General features: G+C 37.2%; 1 protein-coding gene across 1 annotated transcript in view; it reads left to right on the top strand.

Moving 5' to 3' along the window:
• The window catches only part of LOC117400201 (ankyrin repeat domain-containing protein 13C-A), a 45,154-nt gene that overhangs the window by 21,502 nt on the left and 1,491 nt on the right, over window positions 1–22,161 (top strand). Inside the window, exons 4-12 of the mRNA XM_059031862.1 lie at window positions 5,716–5,801; window positions 6,865–6,910; window positions 8,176–8,242; window positions 11,098–11,242; window positions 11,686–11,817; window positions 15,168–15,329; window positions 19,502–19,581; window positions 20,772–20,870; window positions 21,580–21,680. Coding sequence (XP_058887845.1) covers window positions 5,716–5,801; window positions 6,865–6,910; window positions 8,176–8,242; window positions 11,098–11,242; window positions 11,686–11,817; window positions 15,168–15,329; window positions 19,502–19,581; window positions 20,772–20,870; window positions 21,580–21,680 — 918 coding nt within the window. The remainder of the gene's footprint in view (window positions 1–5,715; window positions 5,802–6,864; window positions 6,911–8,175; window positions 8,243–11,097; window positions 11,243–11,685; window positions 11,818–15,167; window positions 15,330–19,501; window positions 19,582–20,771; window positions 20,871–21,579; window positions 21,681–22,161) is intronic.

The raw sequence follows: 22,161 nt of genomic DNA, 5'->3' as shown, positions 1-22,161 counted from the left end.
CTTCTGCAGCATTATTTTAATGACTAATTTATGGGGTTTCCATGCGGGTCAATTTACACGTGAAATAGCGATTGGGAGAATTACTCGGGTAAATCAGGTTTGTGACCGAAAGAAACGGCCAGAGAGAGGAATATTGTAAATCTCATTTACTCGTGTAAATGATGAAACACACGGGAAAACCACGCCCAGTTTCGCATGGAAACCTGTATTTCACGTGTAAATGTTAATGAGTGTGTTTATCCTTAACTATAAATATTGCAAGTGAGCAGGTCAGTTGTTACTGTGAATTCCAAGACGGCAGAAAGTAGTGGCTGATGGGTGATTTTATGGTTAGCAGTGGAGTAGTTCACCTTAATGCTAATGCGGGTGGCTTTTTTTTATTATAGTTTTTTGCTGTGTCTGGCCTGTCATGTTGTATATCTCTTGTGGGGTTACAGTTCTGTATAAAACCACTTACCACGAACTGCGTTATGCATTTGTTATAGTATTAAAGCAGCTGTTTGAGAATACCCTTGCTGTAAAAACTACGCTAAAGTTAAACACGAAGAGCAAGTGAGCTGCTTAACTGAATTAATTCCCGTCCTTTTTTTGATCCCAGCTATGTCCAAAGACAACGCGCGTCTGCCCTCCACGTTAATAAATATAGTTTGTGATCTGGATGTCATGAGCCAGCTCGATCGCCCAAAACAGCGCAACAACATCCAAGTTGTTGATGCCCTCTCAGAACTGACCAAATAAAATTGCAAATGAACATATTGATTGTGTTTTATTTGTTTGCATCATTAATATTTAACACAGCAGTAGATCCAAAACAACTTAAAAGAAAGGAGAGCATCTCTGACAGCACAAGCCTCCTCAAATTGAAAAACAATTTAGTCAAGAGCAGTAAAGCACATTATTAACCAAGCAGGCACAGGGTAGTTTGCTTTATTACAGCAGCTTAGATTCAGTCGTGTACCAGTTCTCTGTGCATGGAAACCACATTTTCATAAAATGCCACTAGTAATCTTCAAAAACAGCACGAGTACTTTACGCATAATTAATTTACATATCAACCCCCACCTTTCCCATTCATTTTTTTTTTATTGAAAGTATTGCATATCTTCAGTTACAGACCACAAGTTTATAATCTTGTCTAATCATATAATTTTATTTCGGTTTACTGAAATCTTGGATGTTGTTATGCTTATCAGTACTGTGAATGAGGGATATTTCAGGCACTGTTCTTATCAAAATACTATCTCCATGTCTGAGCCGGCTTCAACAGCACTAATTTTTAAAAACAACATTGTAAAGGTTCGGCATCAGAAGAAATCTGTTAGATCCTAGACAGGTTTGAAAATGGAATTGTGAAGCAAATGCTGTAAAGATCTGTAAAGATCTGGCCTTATGATCTTTACTACAGTACCTGAGTTCCTATTACTGCAGAATGGTTTTGTTTATGCAAAAAACATCCTGTATCCCAAATGTGATGTGGAACTACAGTAGTGGTGGCAGTACAGCCTTCCGCATGTCACTTTTACATTTTTAGATTCCATGATGTACAAGATGAAACTAACAGACAGTTCTCAGAATTTGGATAAGGGTGACATGCTGGGCTTTCTATGGGGTTATGCACATGTTGGGAACCTTTTTGTGCAAATTCAATAAACATTGCACTGACGTAGCTGTTAATTACATAATTGCCACATAAAAAAGCCTGCAGAGGCATTATCAGTTATATCACTTCCCGAGGATATGTATGGTTTATTTGATTGATTTATGGACTCATGTACAGTACTTGCTGACTGTGTGTTCGGATGGAAAGACTCATTATGGTGTCCTGATGTGATTGGTCTTTGAGAATGCGTGCTCCTGTACTAAGACTATTTCCTTGTGGAGAACAGTGCCTATAGGAGGCTGTGTGGTCCAGTGGTTAAAGAAAAGGGCTTGTAACCAGGAGGTCCCCGGTTCAAATCCCACCTCAGCCACTGACTCATTGTGTGACCCTGAGCAAGTCACTTAACCTCCTTGTGCTCCGTCTTTCGGGTGAGACGTAATTGTAAGTGACTCTGCAGCTGATGCAAAGTTCACACACCCTAGTCTCTGTAAGTCACCTTGGATAAAGGCGTATGCTAAATAAACAAATAATAATAAGCGCCAGTATTCAAAACCCTAAGTCTTTGATGTGATCATTAGTATCAACATTGCCAGCGGGGCCAGGATTTTACATATTAAATGTCACAGAGCAATCCATAACAGTTTGGTTGGCCAGTAGTTTTAATTAATTAATTAAATAAATAAATAAATAAATAAAACTCGGCCTTAACAGGACACAACATTCTTCACTTTTAGTTTCATGTATTTTTTATCTTGCAGTACAGTGCTGACTTTCAGATTTGCTAAGGAATTATAGCTTGTTTCTAATAAATATTGAAATCGAAACAATAAAACAACTGCTTCCCTTTGAAATAATGCATTTCAGTATTTCAATTTTTTATATGAGAGTAGGTGCATGATAAGATAACCAATTAAAAACTGAGTTATAAATAATTAATTGTTGAAAGGTATTTGGCCATTTCTGGCAATTGTTTACATGAGTGTGTTTTTTTTTAACATCGCTAGCTGAGTTGGTGAGATACAAGTATGCACTCCTGGTTGCTTAGATACGGTAAGTATAGTTCAGTGGAATGTTTTCAGTGCTTAACATCTGTCACTTTATATCGTCTTGTTTGCTGCTGTAAATGTAATTTTAGACTGTCTGTGCCAACATTTCTATTTGAAGGTGTTTATTATGTTTCATAGGCCTATATGCAAGCATGTTTGTTCCTGAAGCAGAGTTTTATAAGGGTTTAATCAGGGCCATAGCAAAACAAGGGTTTTGCTATATTTACTAATGAAAATACATACAAATCCATTTCCAAACTGTTTTAAGAAGAAACTTTGTCAACTTGCCTATGATCTACCACAGTGGGGCAATAGCATATGTCCAGGTTAGCCCTGGGGAGAACTTTGTAAAAACAGTCCTAGTGTGAAATTACATTTCCAGATCATGCTATTTATATATTGATAAAGGATACTATCCCCCATGTGTGCACTATGATATAAATGTTTATGGTAGAATAGTGCTTTCAGTACATGATACAGAAGTGTACAGTAGTCGGGATGCCAATGCGAATATATATATATTTTACTGTACTTCAATCAAAATCTTAGTTTTATACATGAAGTGTTGATCTAAATTAGCATTGATTAACTGCCCTATTTAGTGCTCTTGGGTGAATATTATTTTATGTTATTGTATTTTTTACTGGATCTAATATTGGCAATCATTCAAATCTACTGTAACAACTAAATGACCGGGAAGGATTGCACTGTTCCAAACAACATTGCAAAGCAGATGTGGAGCTTAATCTAAGAAAAGAAAATCTTAGAATTCAGCAGTTTAATGTGGTATATTGGAAACGGCTTTCAAGTTGATAGCTGATTTGGTATGATCCTGCTGTGCACTTCGCTGTAACCCCACATACAGTACGAAAGCACGTGTGTGTGTGTGTGTGTGTGTGTGTGTGTCATGAAGACCTTGAATAAGCTAAATTTGTATATTAAACAGAAAATCTGCAGCATCTGGCCATCCAATATCCACATTTCCCAATGCTCTGCCCACTGCTCAGTTCAGAGGTTTTTGTAATCATCCTTGGTATCTTCAACTATTTTCTTCTTATTTATTCAGAGATACGGCAGCAGAAGACAAATGTTGATCCAAACACAGAATAACAATCATGGATTCTGTCTCGCCATGAAAAGCGGAGCGGCAAAAACACTGTGACGGATAGTAAATAGCAGCTGAAACAGGATTTAAGAAGTCTGTAGGTGTAGCACAACAAGACAGGAGACGAGCTGTATTTTACCTGGCATACTTACAGAATAGGACTTTAAAAATAGGATTTGTTTTTTAAAGAGGTTTAACTAATCAGCGCATAAGGGTTGTAATCATTTTTACAAAACACTATAGCGATAGAGCATGACCCTAATATTCCCTTCTCTTTTCAGAGAGTATCACAATACATGCATATCTGTAACCACAAAGGTGCAAAACAATTGTAAAAGTCATTAAATTGGTTATTGTTCCGCTTGAGGTGCTTTTTCTACCTTTTTGCGTCCAGTAATACTAGACTTTAGCTTTCCTGTGGCATTCTGAAAGCTACTGTTACTAATAATGTTGAGGTTTAAACAGGGTGTGTGAGATAGTTTGGCAGGGAATGCCTGACCTATTTTTACAACTGTCTGGGTAAGGGTTAGCAGCAGGCATTGTATGTACAGCATTGTAGGTTAGACAAAACCAGTGTGATTGCAAACTGTGCGCTGCCACATTGGATTGTATACAACATGCAATTGATTCCAGAGCCAGCACTGCTCCATCAATGAGAGTGGGGTGCTGTGGTTACACAAGGCTGGGCTAAAAACTGGAGGAGCCATGCATGATTAATTCAGATTAAGCGTTGATGTGTGCAAGATATTTTTCTGTTTATTTTCGCATCTGGTGACTAGTGAGTCTGCATGCGAAGGTCAGAGAACTGTGATGTTCACTCTTTTACATTGACTTGTTTCCTATGCACTGTAACCAGACCAGATATTTGATAAACCAATGAACATAAACAATGTTGTTTATGTTGTTCTATTACTTTAATATGGGTTTTGGTAATATGTTTATGAAATAATTAACATCCAGTAGTATTTGCCCTTTTTTGAGGAATTTTTTATTAGAAACGAGGGAACAGTGAGTAGATAGAACTGCAGGTATGTGTGCAATATGGAGGAAATGTGGAAACTTTGCATATAGGTGGGCAGTTTATTCAAATAAATATTGAAGCACACTGTTTTAACACCTGAGCTGCTGTGTAGGGATTCACAGGCAGTGGGGTTTAACGATAAAAAAATAACAGCCAAGAGACGTTGGATTTAAAAGCCAAGTTCAGAAACCAGCCCATTGTGCTACAGTACTTTGGGCAGTTAACTTACTACTTTGGACTTGTAACAGTGGAGGTTAGAGGGGGTGTGTGGGTATTTGCTGATTGACAGGAGACCGAGACGGAGGTTGCAGCTGATACGCCCCCCAGGCACGCAAGTTTTATTAATACACACACACACACACACACACACACAGGAACATCATGTTACGCTACCAACAGTGGTAGCAAGTGTGGGACATACGGCGGTACAAAGACAAAAATTGCAGTGAACACGGTTAGCATTACTCTGCTAATACAATGGAGTTCTGCCTACATTGGGGAGATCTACTATCCTGAAACTAACTCCCTGCTTCCCCCACCCTAGTCACATGGTCGTCACAACTCGTTTCGTTTCATGTAACATAGTACGGTCCGATGGTTTTGCAGCAGCAGCGCTCTGATCTTTATGGCTTTTCAGCAGCCTTGAGGTGTATAACCAAGACCTTTTTATACCTGACACTCTGCTGGAACACATTTTCATTTTCATAAATAATTTACAATTTTCACTGAGTATTTACAAAAACTAACACAGAAAGCCCCTTTTCATGTGGAGGACTTCAGCCCTGCTACAGGACTGTACTCCAATTCAGCTGTACAAGTAGAAAACAAGTTAGGGACTCTTAACAGCCGTTTCTGCTATTCTCGCTAAGCAACTGAACCCTGTTTTTAGTCTGTGTAGATGCATGTACTGCTGTTTTGTAATAATGCAATTCTTCTCTTCCAGTCACAGCACTCCTAAGAAAACTGAAGCAGCAGTCAAGAGAAAGTGTAGAAGACAAGCGACCGAAGCTACTTAAGGCTCTTAAAGAGGTATCTCTCCAGATAGACAGTTCTCTAACAAACTATATTTTATTTAGACAGGTTGGGTATATTTTATTGTAAGGTGGTACCTAACTGCACACAGATTTCAGTTAAAGGAGTAATGATGCTATAAAATCCATTGACCTCTTATTAGCACAGATAAAACTATCACTGGCTTCCTATTTATTGTGCAACAAATAAATACTTGTGCCCTGTGTTCATGTCACCAAGGGGTTGATTTGAGCAACCTACAGTACACCCTGCCAGATAAGCATCAACTTCTAAGGCTAATAAGTGTTTTGAAAACCATGGTACAATAAAAGTATAAATACATATTTGAGATGCAGATCCTTTGTCCCTATAGGGTTAGTACATTCTTTTAAAGTTACAGTACTAGTTTAAACTGTGACCAACACCTTAAGTATCAGTCCCTAGTGTGTTGGGTGGTGTGGTTGCCAGTTCATGTCTCTGCATGGTAGCTTGCCAGATGCTAGTGCAACACTTCTCCAGATACTTAGTGACCTGCTTTAGGCTGGGGTCATCTTCCTAGGTAATAGGATACTGTGGATGCTTGATTAAAGGGAAGCCACAGATGTTTTTTTCTACTCTGGTAAAATCTGCACAAATGGCTGAAAATAGGGAAGCAGGCTATGGTGATCTGAAACACTTTGATAAAGGTGTAATAGTTGCCATTAGTTTTCCTATACTGGACTGTAGAGTCTCTAGTGATGAATTCTGTACTTCACTGAAGATTTTCTACCTTCAATTTCAATGCAAATTGGAGGCTGTAATCACTGAGAAGTGGTCAGTATCCCTCCAGAACAATATAAGCACTCAATACCACCTCAAACTAGTGCTACCTTGGCAACCCATTATGGTCCTACTGTATGTTTGACAGTGCTATGGCAGGTGTTTCAGTGTGTTTTTTCCAAACCATTTATATTGATCATTTTAACTTGTTTGCCACTTCAACTGGTGACTGGTTGTCACTGAGGGCTTGTAAGGTGTTGTGTCCAATCTTCCAGTTGTAAATGCTTATTGATTTGCTTGATGATATTGTATTTGTTTTTAGCTGGGAGACTTCTATTTAGAGCTTCATTGGGATTTTCAAAGCTGGGGTGAGTAACAAACTACCGTACAATATTCCTGTTTTATTTTTATACGTCCCTAGAGGAGTTCTTATTATCATTTTTTTTATTCATCTCCAGGCATTTTAAGAATTGTAACATACTCATACAAATCAGACACCTCCAAAGTTTGATAGGAAATGCATTTTGTCAGTGTTTTCAATAGAAAAAGCTTCCACATTTGGGATAGGATTCCACCCAGCAAAAAAAAAAAAAAAACTAGCCAGCAAGTCAGAATAATGTTACTGCCACAAAGGGCTGTGGGTGTACTGTGCTCTGAGATTAGTGAACCCTTTGTGCATGCGGATCAATAAGCTACTAACAACTAAACGAGCAAGATGGGCCGAATGGCTTCCTGTCGTTTGTAAACTTTCTTATGTTCTCCCCAACATTCTGTATGTAGCAAAGGATTAACAATTCCGACATCAGTATTTATTCTCTCCTTGGTAAATTCTTCTCCGTGCATTCTTTGTAAAGTACCTAGGAGTTGATGGCTGCTAGGTCCAATACATTGTAAAACACCTGAACAGGCCACCGTCGGGAGCCAGCTTTCACAGAATACTTTCGTGCTATCTGATCCAAAACATCAACTCCATATTTTGTTGCGTTGTAAAACTCCACGGTCTCTGGTATTTATTTTCACTAGTCCCGATGCTAATTGACTGACCAAAGCAGTGCGACTAGTAAGCAGGCGCCAGCCTTTCAAAAAGCTGATTGAAAAACAAGACTGTCAGTCATTCACGCAGGCAGGGAGTAGAGACTAATCTAATTACAGCTAAACACATTGCAGACTGGTAAATAAAAATAATAAAGTAGAATACTGTTCTGTATAATCAAAATAAAATTGTTTTCTGTGTGGCCGTCAATGCGACTGCCCCCTGGGCTTTTCGGTATAATGTAATATATCTCCTTTATTTCTGCACTCCCACGTTTCATGCTTTGTGAGAATATTTAATACATACGGACAGAAAGGTACACGAACACACAGCCCCATATGTGTTACACGACTGGAGAAAATTACATTTTAAAACCAAAAACCGCCAAATTGACTTCCACGGGGCTTCTAGTGTTAAAAAGACTAGTAAAAGATTCATGCTGGTCTTTGTCAGTCAGAATGAATATTTTAACAGCACAAGGCTTATGTTTGGTTTTCTTTCCAGCCTTTAAAGCCACATAATGCCATGTTGAGAAGTAGTTGTAAAAAGCTAATCTTTGTATTATTTTATAGTGATTTTTTTTTTTTTGTTCTGTTTCAGTGCCTTTGCTTTCCCGTATTCTGCCTTCGGATGCATGTAAAATATATAAACAGGGTATCAACATCAGGTAGGTTCATACGCTGTTCTCTTTCTATGTCGTTCACGTCCTTTTGTGTTTCAAGGTATCTGCAAATGAATACATATTAACAACTAGTATGCAACATCTGCTATGTGTCTGTGAAGGCCTGCAATGGTAAAATGTGTCCTTGTCAGAGTTACATAACTCTATAGAGACAGTGGGCCCTATGCGCTAAGCTTTTCGCTAAAGAGTTATTTGATGATATAGTTTGATATTCATGAACATAAACTGTTCAAGACTGTTGTTTGCTTCTTTAACAGCAGAATATGAAACGTATTTTAATTAATGAAAACAAACATTCTCTGCAGAATGCATGTTTTCATTTTGCGTATAGAATCGTGGAAGTTCTTTTGCACATTGTCTGGTGCCTTCATTGGGATTTTTTTTTTTTCACTACTGCAACAGTGACCACTTTATAATCATCTCAAAACTTTGCTTTTGGATATTAATGTAAGGTTTTGGAGTTCACTTTTTGTTTGTTTATTTCCAGTACAGTTCTCTACTCTCTCTCGTCCTTTCTTGTACAGTATTTAAAGCTTTGAATTTAGACTTCTGGGATACACCCAGGATTTAGACTAATCAATAAGCAACAATTTTTTAATTGGTATACATTAAATATCAGTAATTAATGTAATTACTCTTACATGTTAAAGAATCATTTTGTAATCTCTGCATGCATGACGTTTTTTTGTTTTGCTGTCTTGTTGCTTTTTGAGACACATACATCTTTATGCGTTGGTGGTTAGTGACTTATTTACACAGGGTATCCTTTAATCAAGTTAGGGTATTCTCAGCTAGTTTTGAATTAATAGCGTACAGCTAATTTTCCAGCTGTAATTGAATTAGACTTTACCATTAAGGAATGATTTTTAAAAATAGGTACCTGTTGGACTGATTTACCTTTGAGTCTGCTAACAGGAATAGGTGCTTGTTAGTTATTGTAGCTAACAAAATGACTCCATAAATCTTCCGTGTTTTGCAATCCCTTTAGCAGCATAGGTCTCAGATGTGCTGGTTTGAAAGAAACACGTTATAGCCAAGATATATTTTTCATTTCAAAACCTGACATCTGGTGCTACAACAGTTAAAGAATGTTCTCGGTTTCCATGTCTTGCTCTCAGGAAATCTGTTACATTTGCACTTCCTTGGGTATTTTACGACAATAACTGAAACAGGGAATTTCTAAACTTAATGTAGTACCAGATATCATATTTTAAAATAACTGTTTACTATACCTTGTGATTCCTTCAAAACTGAACATTTGAGACCTGTATAACTAGGCTTTCTACTATTTTGATTTTTTTTTTTTTTTTTTTTTTGCCAAATCGATGGTTAATATCAACGTTTATTTTGAAATGAAATCGACCTTTGCTTTAAAAAAAAAAAAAAAAGACTTTATGCCATTGAAAAATGTCTCATTTAGCGAAACCCCTTTATCATATTCAACATGCAACAAAACCGTGGTTACCAACATTCCAATTGAAATAACGTTTGGTCACAGCTGAGCTATATGTTTAAGAATTGTCTCAAATAAACCGTAGTAAACGCAGCATATAAAAGTGTATTACACAGACCTTTTATAGCATGAATTTACGAGTAAAAATAGCATGCACAGAACAAAACATTAGATAGCTGAACAGAACTAACTTGACCTTATTATTCAGAGTCTGAACTCCCCCTTCTGCTTCAGCACAGCCGGACTCGGAGTCACTGGAAGGCAGACGGGCCCGCTTTGTCCTGCCGCGGAGACTTTAGCCGTCGATCAGGGTTTTTGTCTTGCGCTCCATTTTCAAATCAAACTAGTAACTGTCACCGTATACCTAAAGCAAAAGCTTACATACACCTTAACCCGCTAATTTCAAAGTAGGCACTTTGAATGACAAGCGCTGTAGCTGCCAAATAAGAGTATTCTAGCACTGCTTCAGTCAACGAGATCTGTCAGAACAGGGTGAAACTACAGTACAAACAGACCACTGAGATGACTGACAGAGACCACCAGGCATTCAGAGCGGAATGGAGACAGGACAGACAACAAGTTTAAAAACTACACAAACTAGAGATGATTTCTAAATTGTTATTTTTGGTAAGAAAATAAAAAATAACGAGTGGTTTTACTGACGTTTACCGTATATAAATTTATTTCAGTCAAACTCATATTTCTTTGGAATTCGACATTTAACGAGCTTTACCGATTTAATATTAAAGTAGCAAGGCTATGTATAACACATGAAACCACAGGACAGATGTTTTATGGAATTATTTTGTTAGCTACAATCACTTAGGCACCATAGAACAAAAAAGCATAAAAAAATGTAGGTAAAAGATGAATGTTGCCCGTCGCCGATAACTTTAATTGTGAATGCAAACTATCCCAGTCTTGCTGTCTGATACAGTTGTTGAACTACAACAACCACCCTGTGAATGTGAAAATACTGATAGAAAACTTCCATTGTTCATGTGCTCAGAGCTGTATTGTGCTGGAGCTCTGATCCAGTTATACAAGGATTGTTGATAAGCTGTGCACTGTGCTGTGAACATCTGTGTTTGCTTTCTGGAACACTTGAAATAGGCAGGGAACTAAGCTGAAACTAATACATAATTAGAGGGATGTTCTTCATAATGACCGATAAACAAAATCTAGTTAACTGGAGTGTGAAATCATGGGGTTCTTGGTGTCTGTTACTTGGCTTCTATTTGGCCAATAAAAAATAAGAGTAATGTATATTTCAGCGAGAAGATTTTCTGAATGAGTAAGCATTGACAATGTGGCTCTAACTGCTTTTACACTGAGCAATTCTTAATCAGTTTAACACCTGTTTCTCTCCCCTTCAATGTTTTTACAGGCTTGATACCACACTTATTGACTTTACTGACATGAAGTGCCAACGAGGCGACCTCAGCTTCATTTTCAATGGGGATGCCACTCCGTCAGAATCTTTTGTAGTTCTAGATAATGAGCAGAAAGTTTACCAGCGAATCCATCATGAGGTAAGGCCACTGCTGTGTCATCTATAAAATACAGCTTATCAATCGGATTATGAGGGAATGATATATGTAATAAGAATCGTGAACCTTTTACTTGTGTGTGTGTGTGTAAAAGTACCACATTTGAATCCTGGTTTCAATGAAACTCATAATAGAAAATTGGTGACTTCTTCCATAGAAAATGTGTCTCAGTAGGAAGATATTAAAACGTTAAACATGTTCAGTATAGGAGACCCCAAGTGGCTCAGCTGGTAAAAGCACAGCCGTGTGGTGTGCAGGATGAGTCCTACAGTGCAGGTTGGCGTCCTGGCTGTGCAAAGTCTCCGGTCTTTGCTGGGGACTTGAGTGGAAAAAAATATTGGACATTCCAAACTGGGGAAAAAATTGGGGGGTTGGTATTTATTTTGTGTCTAACCTGCATACAAATTGAATACTTTGTATCCCAGGAGTCTGAGATGGAGACGGAGGAGGAGGTGGATATTTTGATGAGCAGCGATATTTATTCAGCAACTCTTTCCACTAAATCCATTACCTTCTCCCGAGCCCAGACTGGCTGGCTTTTCCGAGAAGACAAAACGGTTTGTTTACATTATATCTTGGATGTTTTTACTTTATGTGGACGTGGCGTATAGACAAACAGGAGCTCTCATAGAACCCGTTTTCCAGCTTCACGCCATCTGCAAATTGAACAAATATGTTAATTTTTTTGTCAACGATTCAATTGACAAGTAAAATAAATGTTCACAACTTGTGAAACTTTTTCTCGCAGTGGAGACCACTTCTCAGTAGGTAAAAACAATGACTGCTGCAGTTTAAAGTCTGTCCTTGAGTGATTGTCTTGTCGTCTTAGGGTACGACCAGATAGTCTCCATGCACATTTAGTCCTTAGGCCTCTACCAACTACCTACCGAAGTGTCAATATTGTGATGTGGAACCTAACACCATCTAATGTTACTATCGATCACGACCAACTTTGGCTGGATTTTAGTCAGTAACCTAGAGGTCAAAGGCTGTCACTGTCACTGTCACTTAACCAATCCAGCTGTCACGTTTTCACTTTTCACGTTCTCTTTTATTATATTATTTGCTCTGCACACACTCTTAACTCAGGGGAGACGTTAAGGAGGACAGAGATGTTTAAAACTCCTAGTGGTTTATGTTCGAGCACTGGACGAGCGGTGTGTCCTTAAAACCTTTTTATTTAATCAAGAAAATCACTCAGACTCATTTATTCAAAGTTTTACAAATCAGAGCAACATCAGCGCTCCTTCGTTTTATTAAAATGCCTACTTGGTTTAGTAGTTTGCGCATACTACCAAAACCCGAAAACATGTAACAATAATTAGCAATCCTAAGTTTATTACAAGCTTCAGCATTTAATACTTCAATAACATAATACAATTATATGTATTCAGTGCAGCCCTCAGGCTGGTTAAGCACAAAGCCTACAAGCACCCACTGCTATTTTTTAGCACATTCAATATAACACTCTTAATACTAAAACATTGTTTCAAAACCTCATAGCAATATAACCAATAAATGCGAGATACAATAATACCATTAATATGCTTACCTCCTATTATAAGGAAGAGTAGCGTGAACAAAAGAGAAGGACTGTTCTGTAGAGATCTGCAAAGGATGGACCACATAGCTCTGCCAAGCTTGATTGTGGTGGTCTCAGTGTGATCGGCCCAGGGTTTTTATACAATTTTCGTCCCATTGAAAGCAATGGGAAGCCCCAATTAGATCCAGTCATCAATCTATATTGACAGTCCTTATCTCTTGGCAAACAGTAATCTCTAAAGAATTCAACCAACTCCTCAGACTCAATTAAGGTCATATGCCAACAAATCAACAACATTTAATAAATCAACACTAGCCCATGTTCTCATCCACTCATTCTTGGCCCCCCTCCTTCATCTGAAAAGTTAGGTGAAGCAGAGTTCACAAAATCCCTGCAACCTTGATTCACTACTTAATATGGGTGCATTATAAAAAGGAGTGGTGTTTTAAATATATGCAACACCAATATAAGAAAAGTGGTGTTTTTTGAATATATGCAACACCAATAGTTATATCATAATATAGCAGTTATAGTTATAATGATTATAATTGATTACATGAACTTGGCTTTCAAAAATATATTCCCTCATGTCATCTCACTCTCAAATTAATTTCATTCTTTCCTTACAGGTGTGTGTTTAGCAGGTATTATAGGGAACTTCCATCTTATATCTTTTTAATGTAGAGTTTTCTCCTTATGGAAAACCTAACTATTTTACTGAGCTGTAAAGCTGTAATGTTTTTCTCCTATGGGCCCCTGGTAGCTTGAACTTAATTGACATCCAGATGACCCTGTATGTTTCAGCTATACACATACTGGCTAAAACCAGCTTGCTGGAGACACCTCTTTTCTTGCCAAGTTTAATAGTGATTAATGTTCCCTAGAACTTTCCTTACACCTGTATCTTACGTGCTTGTTCCGCCCGACAACTAACTATCTTAAGTGCTAAGACCATCCGTTCTAACTCCCTATTTTTGCAGTCCGGCCCGATACTATAAGCCTTCTGATAAAAAAATTCCGGCTTCTTCCCACCAAAGAGGCCTTCCAGCAGCTAATATTAATTTCTCCAAGGGCAGGCTGATAGAGAGTTCAAGAAGACAGGTCACATAGAGTTTACTCTCCTAAAACCTATCTCCTGCTTTTATTCTTCATTATTTATTCAATCCTTTTATTTTGCATTTTAAACACAACATCTTTTTATGCTGCGTCTTTTAACTTCAGAGTCAAACTAGTACATTACTTCTTATAGCGTATGGCTGCTAACCTTATTACTTTCTGCTAGCAGCAGTATATCCGCAATATTACAATAGGATTTTATTCAATTTTTCTGCTCTCTAGTTGTGGTGTATCTTCTGACAATGCTTATTTTCTTAAGTTAGAGTCTGCTTTTACTCTAGGTTGTTCTTACTCACCTACTTATTTTAAAACTGAATTACAAGCAGAAACCTACTCAAAGCGAGGTCTTTTAATCCTTTTCTGTTTTTCTCTTTCCCTTAAGAATACTCCTAACTCCTTTTCCCTTTATATTCAGAAGTTATAATTCTTGAATGTAAGCACACAGTAATTCTTTTCATTGAATTAGGACTCCGTTTTTAACTATGCTCATCTTGATAGAAAACAGCTTCAGGTATGCTATCATATTAAGCAAAGTGAATCATATGATCTTATACATAAAAATTGTTCATAGTATTTCATACTAACAATAATTATCACTACCTATGATTATATGTTACCACAGCAATCTATACCATTTAAAACAAGCATATTAACATACATCTATTAGTACAGCATTATTCTGTAGTCAAGCTGAAAAGTCTTAACAGAGATTTCAGCACTAAATTCTGGGAATCGTGCCAATTTTAATAAGAGACTGCTCAAGGCCGGCCAGTGTATCAAGTTGTACCAGATTCTGTTTTTCGGTCTTACAGAGAGAGCACTTTACAGTATTTGTTACAGACTAAAGATTATTCAAACATTACAAATGGTTACAGCACATATCATCTCATTAATACATTTCATTTTTAAATCATCCAGTCCATGTCCAATGTTTCAGCTCGTTCCCAGCAGGACTCCACTTCTGTCTTGGGTTCAGCTCGGGTCGGCTCTGCAAACACCACAATACCTATTTTGCTCTACATTATTAGTGGGCAGACTTAATACAACTGAATCTGAATCAATCGAGGAGCCGTGAACTCTAGCCACTGAAATTCTCCATGCAAAGGAATCCAATTTCTTACTACACATAATAACTGGTTCGGGGTCAGCCGTGACACAGCCCTCGTGTGACCCTGTCAGTGTTTTTTGCTCAGATGTATTTTGTTCAGCATGCAGTGAGTCTGACCTTTCCTTCTCCTTTGTGTTCAGGAAAGAGTGGGGAATTTTTTAGCAGATTTCTACTCTGTGAACGGCTTAGTTCTGGAATCGAGGAAGCGAAGAGAGCACCTCAGCGAAGAAGACATTCTGAGAAACAAGGCCATAATGGAAAGTCTTAGTAAAGGAGGAAACCTTATTGAGCAGACTTTTGAGGTATGATTAAAAAGAATGTGTTTACAAGTATCTCCAGTGCAGTTCTTCACAGGTTTGTAGAGGTGGATGCACAAGAGGCCACACAAAACAGAAGAGAAGTGGGGTTTGATTTAGGGATGTTAAGATTCTGCTTAATTTCCTAAATGCTTAGGATTCATGGGGGAATTTTTGTAACCAATCAAAAAAGCCACCATGACAAGCCCTCCATTAGTGCTGTTACTTTTTTATGATGCACTAATGAGACTGCGTGTGTAAAACACTGTATATAGAAAAGATGATCAATAAATCTTTAAATAAATAACCTTATACTTTACAGTATAAACACTGCCGGTGCTACAGTTGACATGCATATCTTTGACAGTGGTTTATCATTTACGCTTTATAAAGTAGTTTAAGTAATTCATTCTGCTGAAATGGTTTTCATAAATGCAGTGTCTTACTGAAATGTACTTTTCCCATTAGCAATCACAGTGCTATCCAGCTGCTCATAACACAAAGAAAACAGTCACACCCTAGTATAGAAAAACGGATTTGAAAACATTACTGCCCCTTGTAGTTGGCTGTGAAGATGTCGGTTAGTTCACCCTCAGTTATCATATTGAATCGCCGCCAGTTCCCTGGGGCTTTTCTTTAATGCTGGGAAATAACTGGCTATTTATTTAGTATATGTTGCTCGTGTTTTAGCTAATTTGAAACTCAACCAAATTTATATATTTTATTTTCACAATTAGACAAGCATTCATGCAACAAAACAAGATGTACAGATAATTAGTCAATCATATTTTCTCGGTTACTAAATGCTAGAAAATGTCCTCACAAAAAATCGGTATGGCTTTCATTATAAGTGATTTATAGTGGTGAAAGCTAATTAGACCTAAAGCTAAAGTGATCGTACTCTAAAAATAGACTCCTCTGTGTTAACATTCATATAAAAGTTTTTTTCTATAACATTAAACATGAATTGTTCTAAAAAAAAAGAAAAACTGTTTTTAATGTTGTGAATTCTTCAAACATTTATAGTAGATCACTAAAATGTGGAGAGAGTCAGGATATTGTAATGCAGGGCTGATCCTGTGGTAAATTTGACATAGAAATTCCTTCAGTAGCTTATTTGCAAGGATAAATGAATAAAACTGCATTGCAAATAAACCTCCAGAGGCTATAATGTTCACACATGGGTGCTTTTAGAGAATAATAAGCAATATCGATCTCAGCTGTGTTGGGATCTTCATCAAACTCTCATAGATATGGCACTGATTCAGCAGAGGAGCTGGGTGATTTTCCCTAGCTAGCTTATTTAATTTAAATGAACTATGAAAATACCGTGATTCAGTATACAGTGTACTGTATGCAGCAGAAGAGAATCAGATGTAATGATGACTTTTAGTCCATTAAAAATACTGTTCATGCAGTTATTTAAAATGCCCTTTAGAATAACCTAGTGTTTAAGGCCGTCTTTGCTGTATCTTCAGTACCACTCGTCCATTTGTGAAGACATTGGCATTCTTTAGCACAAGTGTTGGGGATTTAGCTCACGGTAATCGACTTTTGCATGAATTCTGGATTGGTTGAGCTACTGAAGGGATATAATTTGGGCAACTCTTGCCTACATCTTTAGAAGAGGATCGTTACTAACAGAACTTGCCTGTTTTGGGTTATAACTTTTATCAGACATGTAGAATTAGCAGTAGTAGTACCATGAAGGATTTTATTTGAAATAGCTAATACATAGACTGTTGCTTCACACATATACATTCCTCTAAAATGTGAGTGAAATAGTATTTTGGGCAAAAATAAACAATGAATATCCACAAGCTACAACCTGTGTTCATTGTAAAATAAGAAGAAATCTACAGAGGCAACAGAATGCATTTAAGTCTTTGCATGGGCTTGGACCCTTAGTGATTCTGAAGTATGACTTGTAAAGATAATATTGGAGCATATTATTTAATGAAATGTGTCTGTTGCCCACACACATCCTGGGAGACGACATGGCTGAAAGGAAGCTTAATCATGTATTGTACAGGATATGAATATGTAGGATAAAGCAAAGTAATTTCCAAATAACAGTACAGTTCAGAAAAGTTTACTTTTAATTTCCCTATTTCAAATAAATGTCTTATTTTGTTGGAAACCAAGTACAGGCACTTTTATACATAGTAGGCCTCTTATCTGTGCTAACACGAACATTGTGCTGATTAGGTAAGCATTATTTTGTCATCTTAATTTAAGTTTACCAAACAAACACTGTAGTATTTTCTGTGTTATGTAATGCTGTATTCTCAGCATGGGGTGATTTTTTTTAGCACATTTTGTATCCTGCTGTTGGCTTTCATTGCTAAAATGAAATGCACTGTTGGCAGCTCCATCCACTAGACCCAGGCCATCCTCTGCAGTGTCAGACTCTGCTGATGCAATTATGTGGCTGTAAATTCTATGCCAGTAAGTGCTGCCTTCCAAGTATGATCTTGTAAGTCAGAAATGAAATAACATACTTAGAAATGACTTGCGGTATGTCCAAAATGGACAGTATACAAAACCTATTTTCAAGTTTTACTTCATTGTTTAATAACTCATTTTTAAAAGAGAAGACCACATTACATTGTTTACAACCTTTAAATATATCATTTAATATGTAAACTGGGTATTGAGAGGAACGGTAGTTCCTCACGCCAAGTTATCAGCGAAGCACAAGAACTGCCAGACTATACAGCAAGGATAGTTTATGTGTTTTTAGGGTATTGGCGCAGCAAAAGTAAATCTGCCAAAAGCACCATTTCACTTTTAATTGGTAATTCCCAATACTGTTAGGTGAAATGTAGAAAGAAAAAGTCAGTTGCTGTCAAATAGTAAGAGAAATAAGTCGCCAAAGGTAAAAATGTCCTCCTTTTTCTCCCAACATATGTTTTTTGCAGACCCCACGCACTTTTATCCACGCATATGTATATTACAGGACATCCAAGTTCAAATTTTGATAACTTGGTGTTTTTTCACATTACCAGTGTGTTTTTGTTTCAGATTCACAATACAATACCAGCATAGAAATACATGCCTTTTAAATGAAGTACGGGGTCTCTGCTATGTAGAAACTGAGTAGCTGTTTAAGTAGTATTTTGTTTTTTTAGTCATGCCTTTATGGAGATTGCTGCACATTGGTTCTTGTGGGGGATCAGGCTTGCAGGGTTGCAGGGTTGCAAATGACATACAAGACAGTTTGAAGATTGCACATCACAAGGGAGTTCATGGAATAATGATTGAGTTTATAGTGCATGTGGGATTGCTTATTCAACCAGGCGCACTTCCAGTACATTTCTAACATTCCCTGTAATGTTTAGCTTATCATCTGTGAGGAATCTGTCTGAAGCACAGATCAGTAGAACGTTTAGTTTATTTTGCTTGGAAACGCATCAGAAAAATGGCTGAATGGGTGAAGTTTCTGTTACAGTTCCACCACAGTATATACGCAAAATGTAAACTGGAGTACAATTTACATCAGATAAGTCTGTTGAAAAAGCAGATCACTTTGACTTACAGTACCCCCTTATGTAAATCTAATAGTATAATTGTGACAAATGGATAGATGCAGAGGCTCTTCCATATAGCTCCAGATTATGATACTTTCATTCATGCAGCATGGTATAGAATGTTGTCATTGTGTATGTGGCTCACTAGATACAAGTTAAATGATAATTGTTCTACCCAATGACAGTTAGAAGGCTACATATGAAATACTGAAAAGGCTGAGAACCCCTTTTCTAATAAATCTTTATTGGCATATTTGTTACATAAAGTATGTGGTGCAATGGAATTTGGTAATAAAGCTGTGCCAAAACGCTGTGGATTATTACCTTGCTTTGTTTTAATAGCACATAGCACTAGGTGCCCCCTAGTGTTCAAAATTGTACAAACACTTTTTTGCTTCATTTACTTTTTTTTTTAAGGACGCTATTATTGAAAAGTTGCTGATTTTAAGCCTTTTATAGACTTGCAACTACCTACATATTTTACAAATAACTAGTTTAGGCAACAGAGAGGATAATGGAAGATTATTAGAGATGCATAGTATAGTTCTGAAAACTAAAGTAAAAGTAGCAAAAATCATTCAACCTTGTTCATTTCAAAACTACTTTCATTGAAGCACACTGAGCTATGGTTTGCTTTATGTCTTGCAGCCTGTCCGACGACAGTCCCTCAATCAACCTACTCCAAACACTATCTCCTGGGAGGAGTACATCTCTGCTGAAAACGGAAAGTAAGTGGCTTTTCTGTTTTTACTTTTTTAGAACCTGCTTAGATTTATTAGATTGCTCAGCAGGTTGGAAACAAATATAACAATGTACTGAAAATACCAGGTTTATAATATTGTTTAATGAGTCTTCTGCAATAGCAGTAACACAAAAATAAAAATAAAGGTGCTAAAATAACGTTGTAGCTAGTTTCTATAGCACAACATCATGTATTATAATTAGGGCTTCTGTTTTTCATTTTTTCAGTGCTTATTTCTAGCTATTTTCGAGTTTTATCTAAATCGGGTTTTTTCGGGGCTTTCCCTTTTTATATACTGCATGAAATTATTGTTTTCAGTTACTTTACAATTTTTTTCTGTCAATGTATATAGTAGTAACTCGACAGTACTTGCACACTGAAGTTGTACCTTCTTTCCTTTGATGTCTTCCACAACGGAATCCTTATGGTCACGGGTACATTCTTAAGGGGTTTTTGTGTGTAGGCATGTTTTTACAGTTTGCCACAGTTTGCCATTCTGTTTTAAATCCTTCGTAAGTGGAGTATCCAATAGAAATGTAGGAATGTGCTGCCACTCAGTAGTTGGAGTGGGTTTAAAGTATTAACAACGAATCCTTTTTTTTTTTATATATATATAAAAGGTAAAGGGGTGGTCCACGTGAAATTGAGTAACCATTTTTTCCACTGTTTTCTGGTGTTTATTGGCTATAAACTGATTTCATTTTTTTTTTATCGGGGTATTTTATCGGTTAAAGCCAAAAATCAGAAGCCCTAATTATAATGTTTGAATCTACTGGTAAACTATTACATGGTGATAATTAATACAAAGGGAAGCAATACAAAACAATGGTACTAGAACGATGGGTTTTCTAGGACATGTTGCAGATGAGCTAAAAGGATGTGACTGTTAATCAGTCTACCTGAAATAAAACAGTTAAACTTCAACAGACAGGAGAAAAAAAACAAGCACAAAGTGTCGCCTTCTGCTTGGTGTTATGACTTGTGTTCTTTACACATATAAAACCATAGATATTAAAAGCTATTGGGGCTTGATATTTATTGGAAAGTAGCATCAATTCATTAGCATAGAGAAGTTTCGCCTGGTAAATAAATAGTGTTTAAACATGGCAGAGTTTACATTTTCCAGGTGTGCCCAGAAATGGAAATGTTATTTATATTTTGTACCCTTTTCTGTAGAGCCCCTCATCTTGGCAGAGAACTGGTTTGTAAAGAGAGCAAGAAGAATTTTAAAGCAACTGTAGCAACGAGTCAAGATTTCCCTCTGAGCATTGAATCGTAAGTGAGAAGGATTTCTTGGGGAGCTGCTTCATTTGTCTTTTTTTGCCTTCTGAATATCATATGAGCAGTCCATTCACTAGATACTAAACCTTCAGTGTGCTTGTTCTTGTGATATTGGCTAGCTTATGATATTTAAGCTCAAGAATGGATGTTGTTGACATTGCCCAGCTAACTGTATTCGTTCGAATGGTGTTCAAGGATGGCAGTTTCAAAGAAGAAATGTTAAAAATAATTCCACTGAAAGGGAAGACTCGCGGAGAAGACATTTTCCAACAGTTCAAGAGCTACGTAGAAGAAATGGATGTGTGAAAGTGGCTGAGCTGGCTGCATAGTACTCATACTGTTTCTAGAGTGTCCACCAGGTCACGCTGTTTCCCTCACTACCCTTCTGTGTGCGTTATTATTTTACGCTCTGAATATGGGTGTGGTACAAGCCTCACGGTGAAATCTGTTGTTGTGGCTCAGGTCTTAGTCTGAAATTTAAAAATGGCTCATGCCCAAGAAAAGGTTGGACACACGTGGGCTACCTAGTCATGTTGTTGAGGCAGAATCACTTGGATCCTCTAAGACCCAACTTGTTCTGAGATCAATCAGCTATTATGAAATGGATGCGTTTAGATGGTCTGAATGGCCTCCTCTTGTTTGTAATTTTTCTTATGCTATTATGATGCTAATTTATTTGACTGTTCTGTTTTTTTCTCTGTAGGCTACTAAATGTTTTAGAGGTTATTGCACCTTTTAAGCATTTTAACAAACTCAGAGAATTTGTCCAAATGAAACTCCCACCAGGATTCCCAGTAAAACTTGGTAAGATGTGTTTTTTTCTGTTTTTATAGGATATATATGCACATATTATAATGTATAGTCAGCACACCAGATAAGCCGCCAGTGTTTTAAGCATAGACAAAAATATGAATGGTCAATTGTTAATATACTGCAAGCGGTAGCTGGAGAATCACAGGATAGCACTCCTATTCTGTGTTTGGAGTCGGGTGGCTTTATAAAAATATTGCTATAGCAAGGCAATCAATAAGTAATACAATATTATCGTTTCTTTTATTTGCATTCCTGCAACAGTTAAAAAAAAAAAAAAAAAAAAAAATGTAGGGAGCGTGTCTATCGGCTTGGAAAGGGAGAGCACAAGAGACTGTAACAGCGTAGTACTAGTGGGAGGAGACTCGGTGAACACAGCAGCTAACTAAATAGAGAGTAGCAACTTCTCAGACTATATAATCAAGGCAGGAAGAAATGACATTGTTGGATGTTTTTCAGACGGAAAATAGGGAAA

This window comes from Acipenser ruthenus, chromosome 10, assembly GCF_902713425.1.
Source record: "Acipenser ruthenus chromosome 10, fAciRut3.2 maternal haplotype, whole genome shotgun sequence".
Classification (NCBI taxonomy): Eukaryota; Metazoa; Chordata; class Actinopteri; order Acipenseriformes; family Acipenseridae; genus Acipenser; species Acipenser ruthenus.
This window is presented reverse-complemented; position numbering and strand designations above follow the sequence as displayed.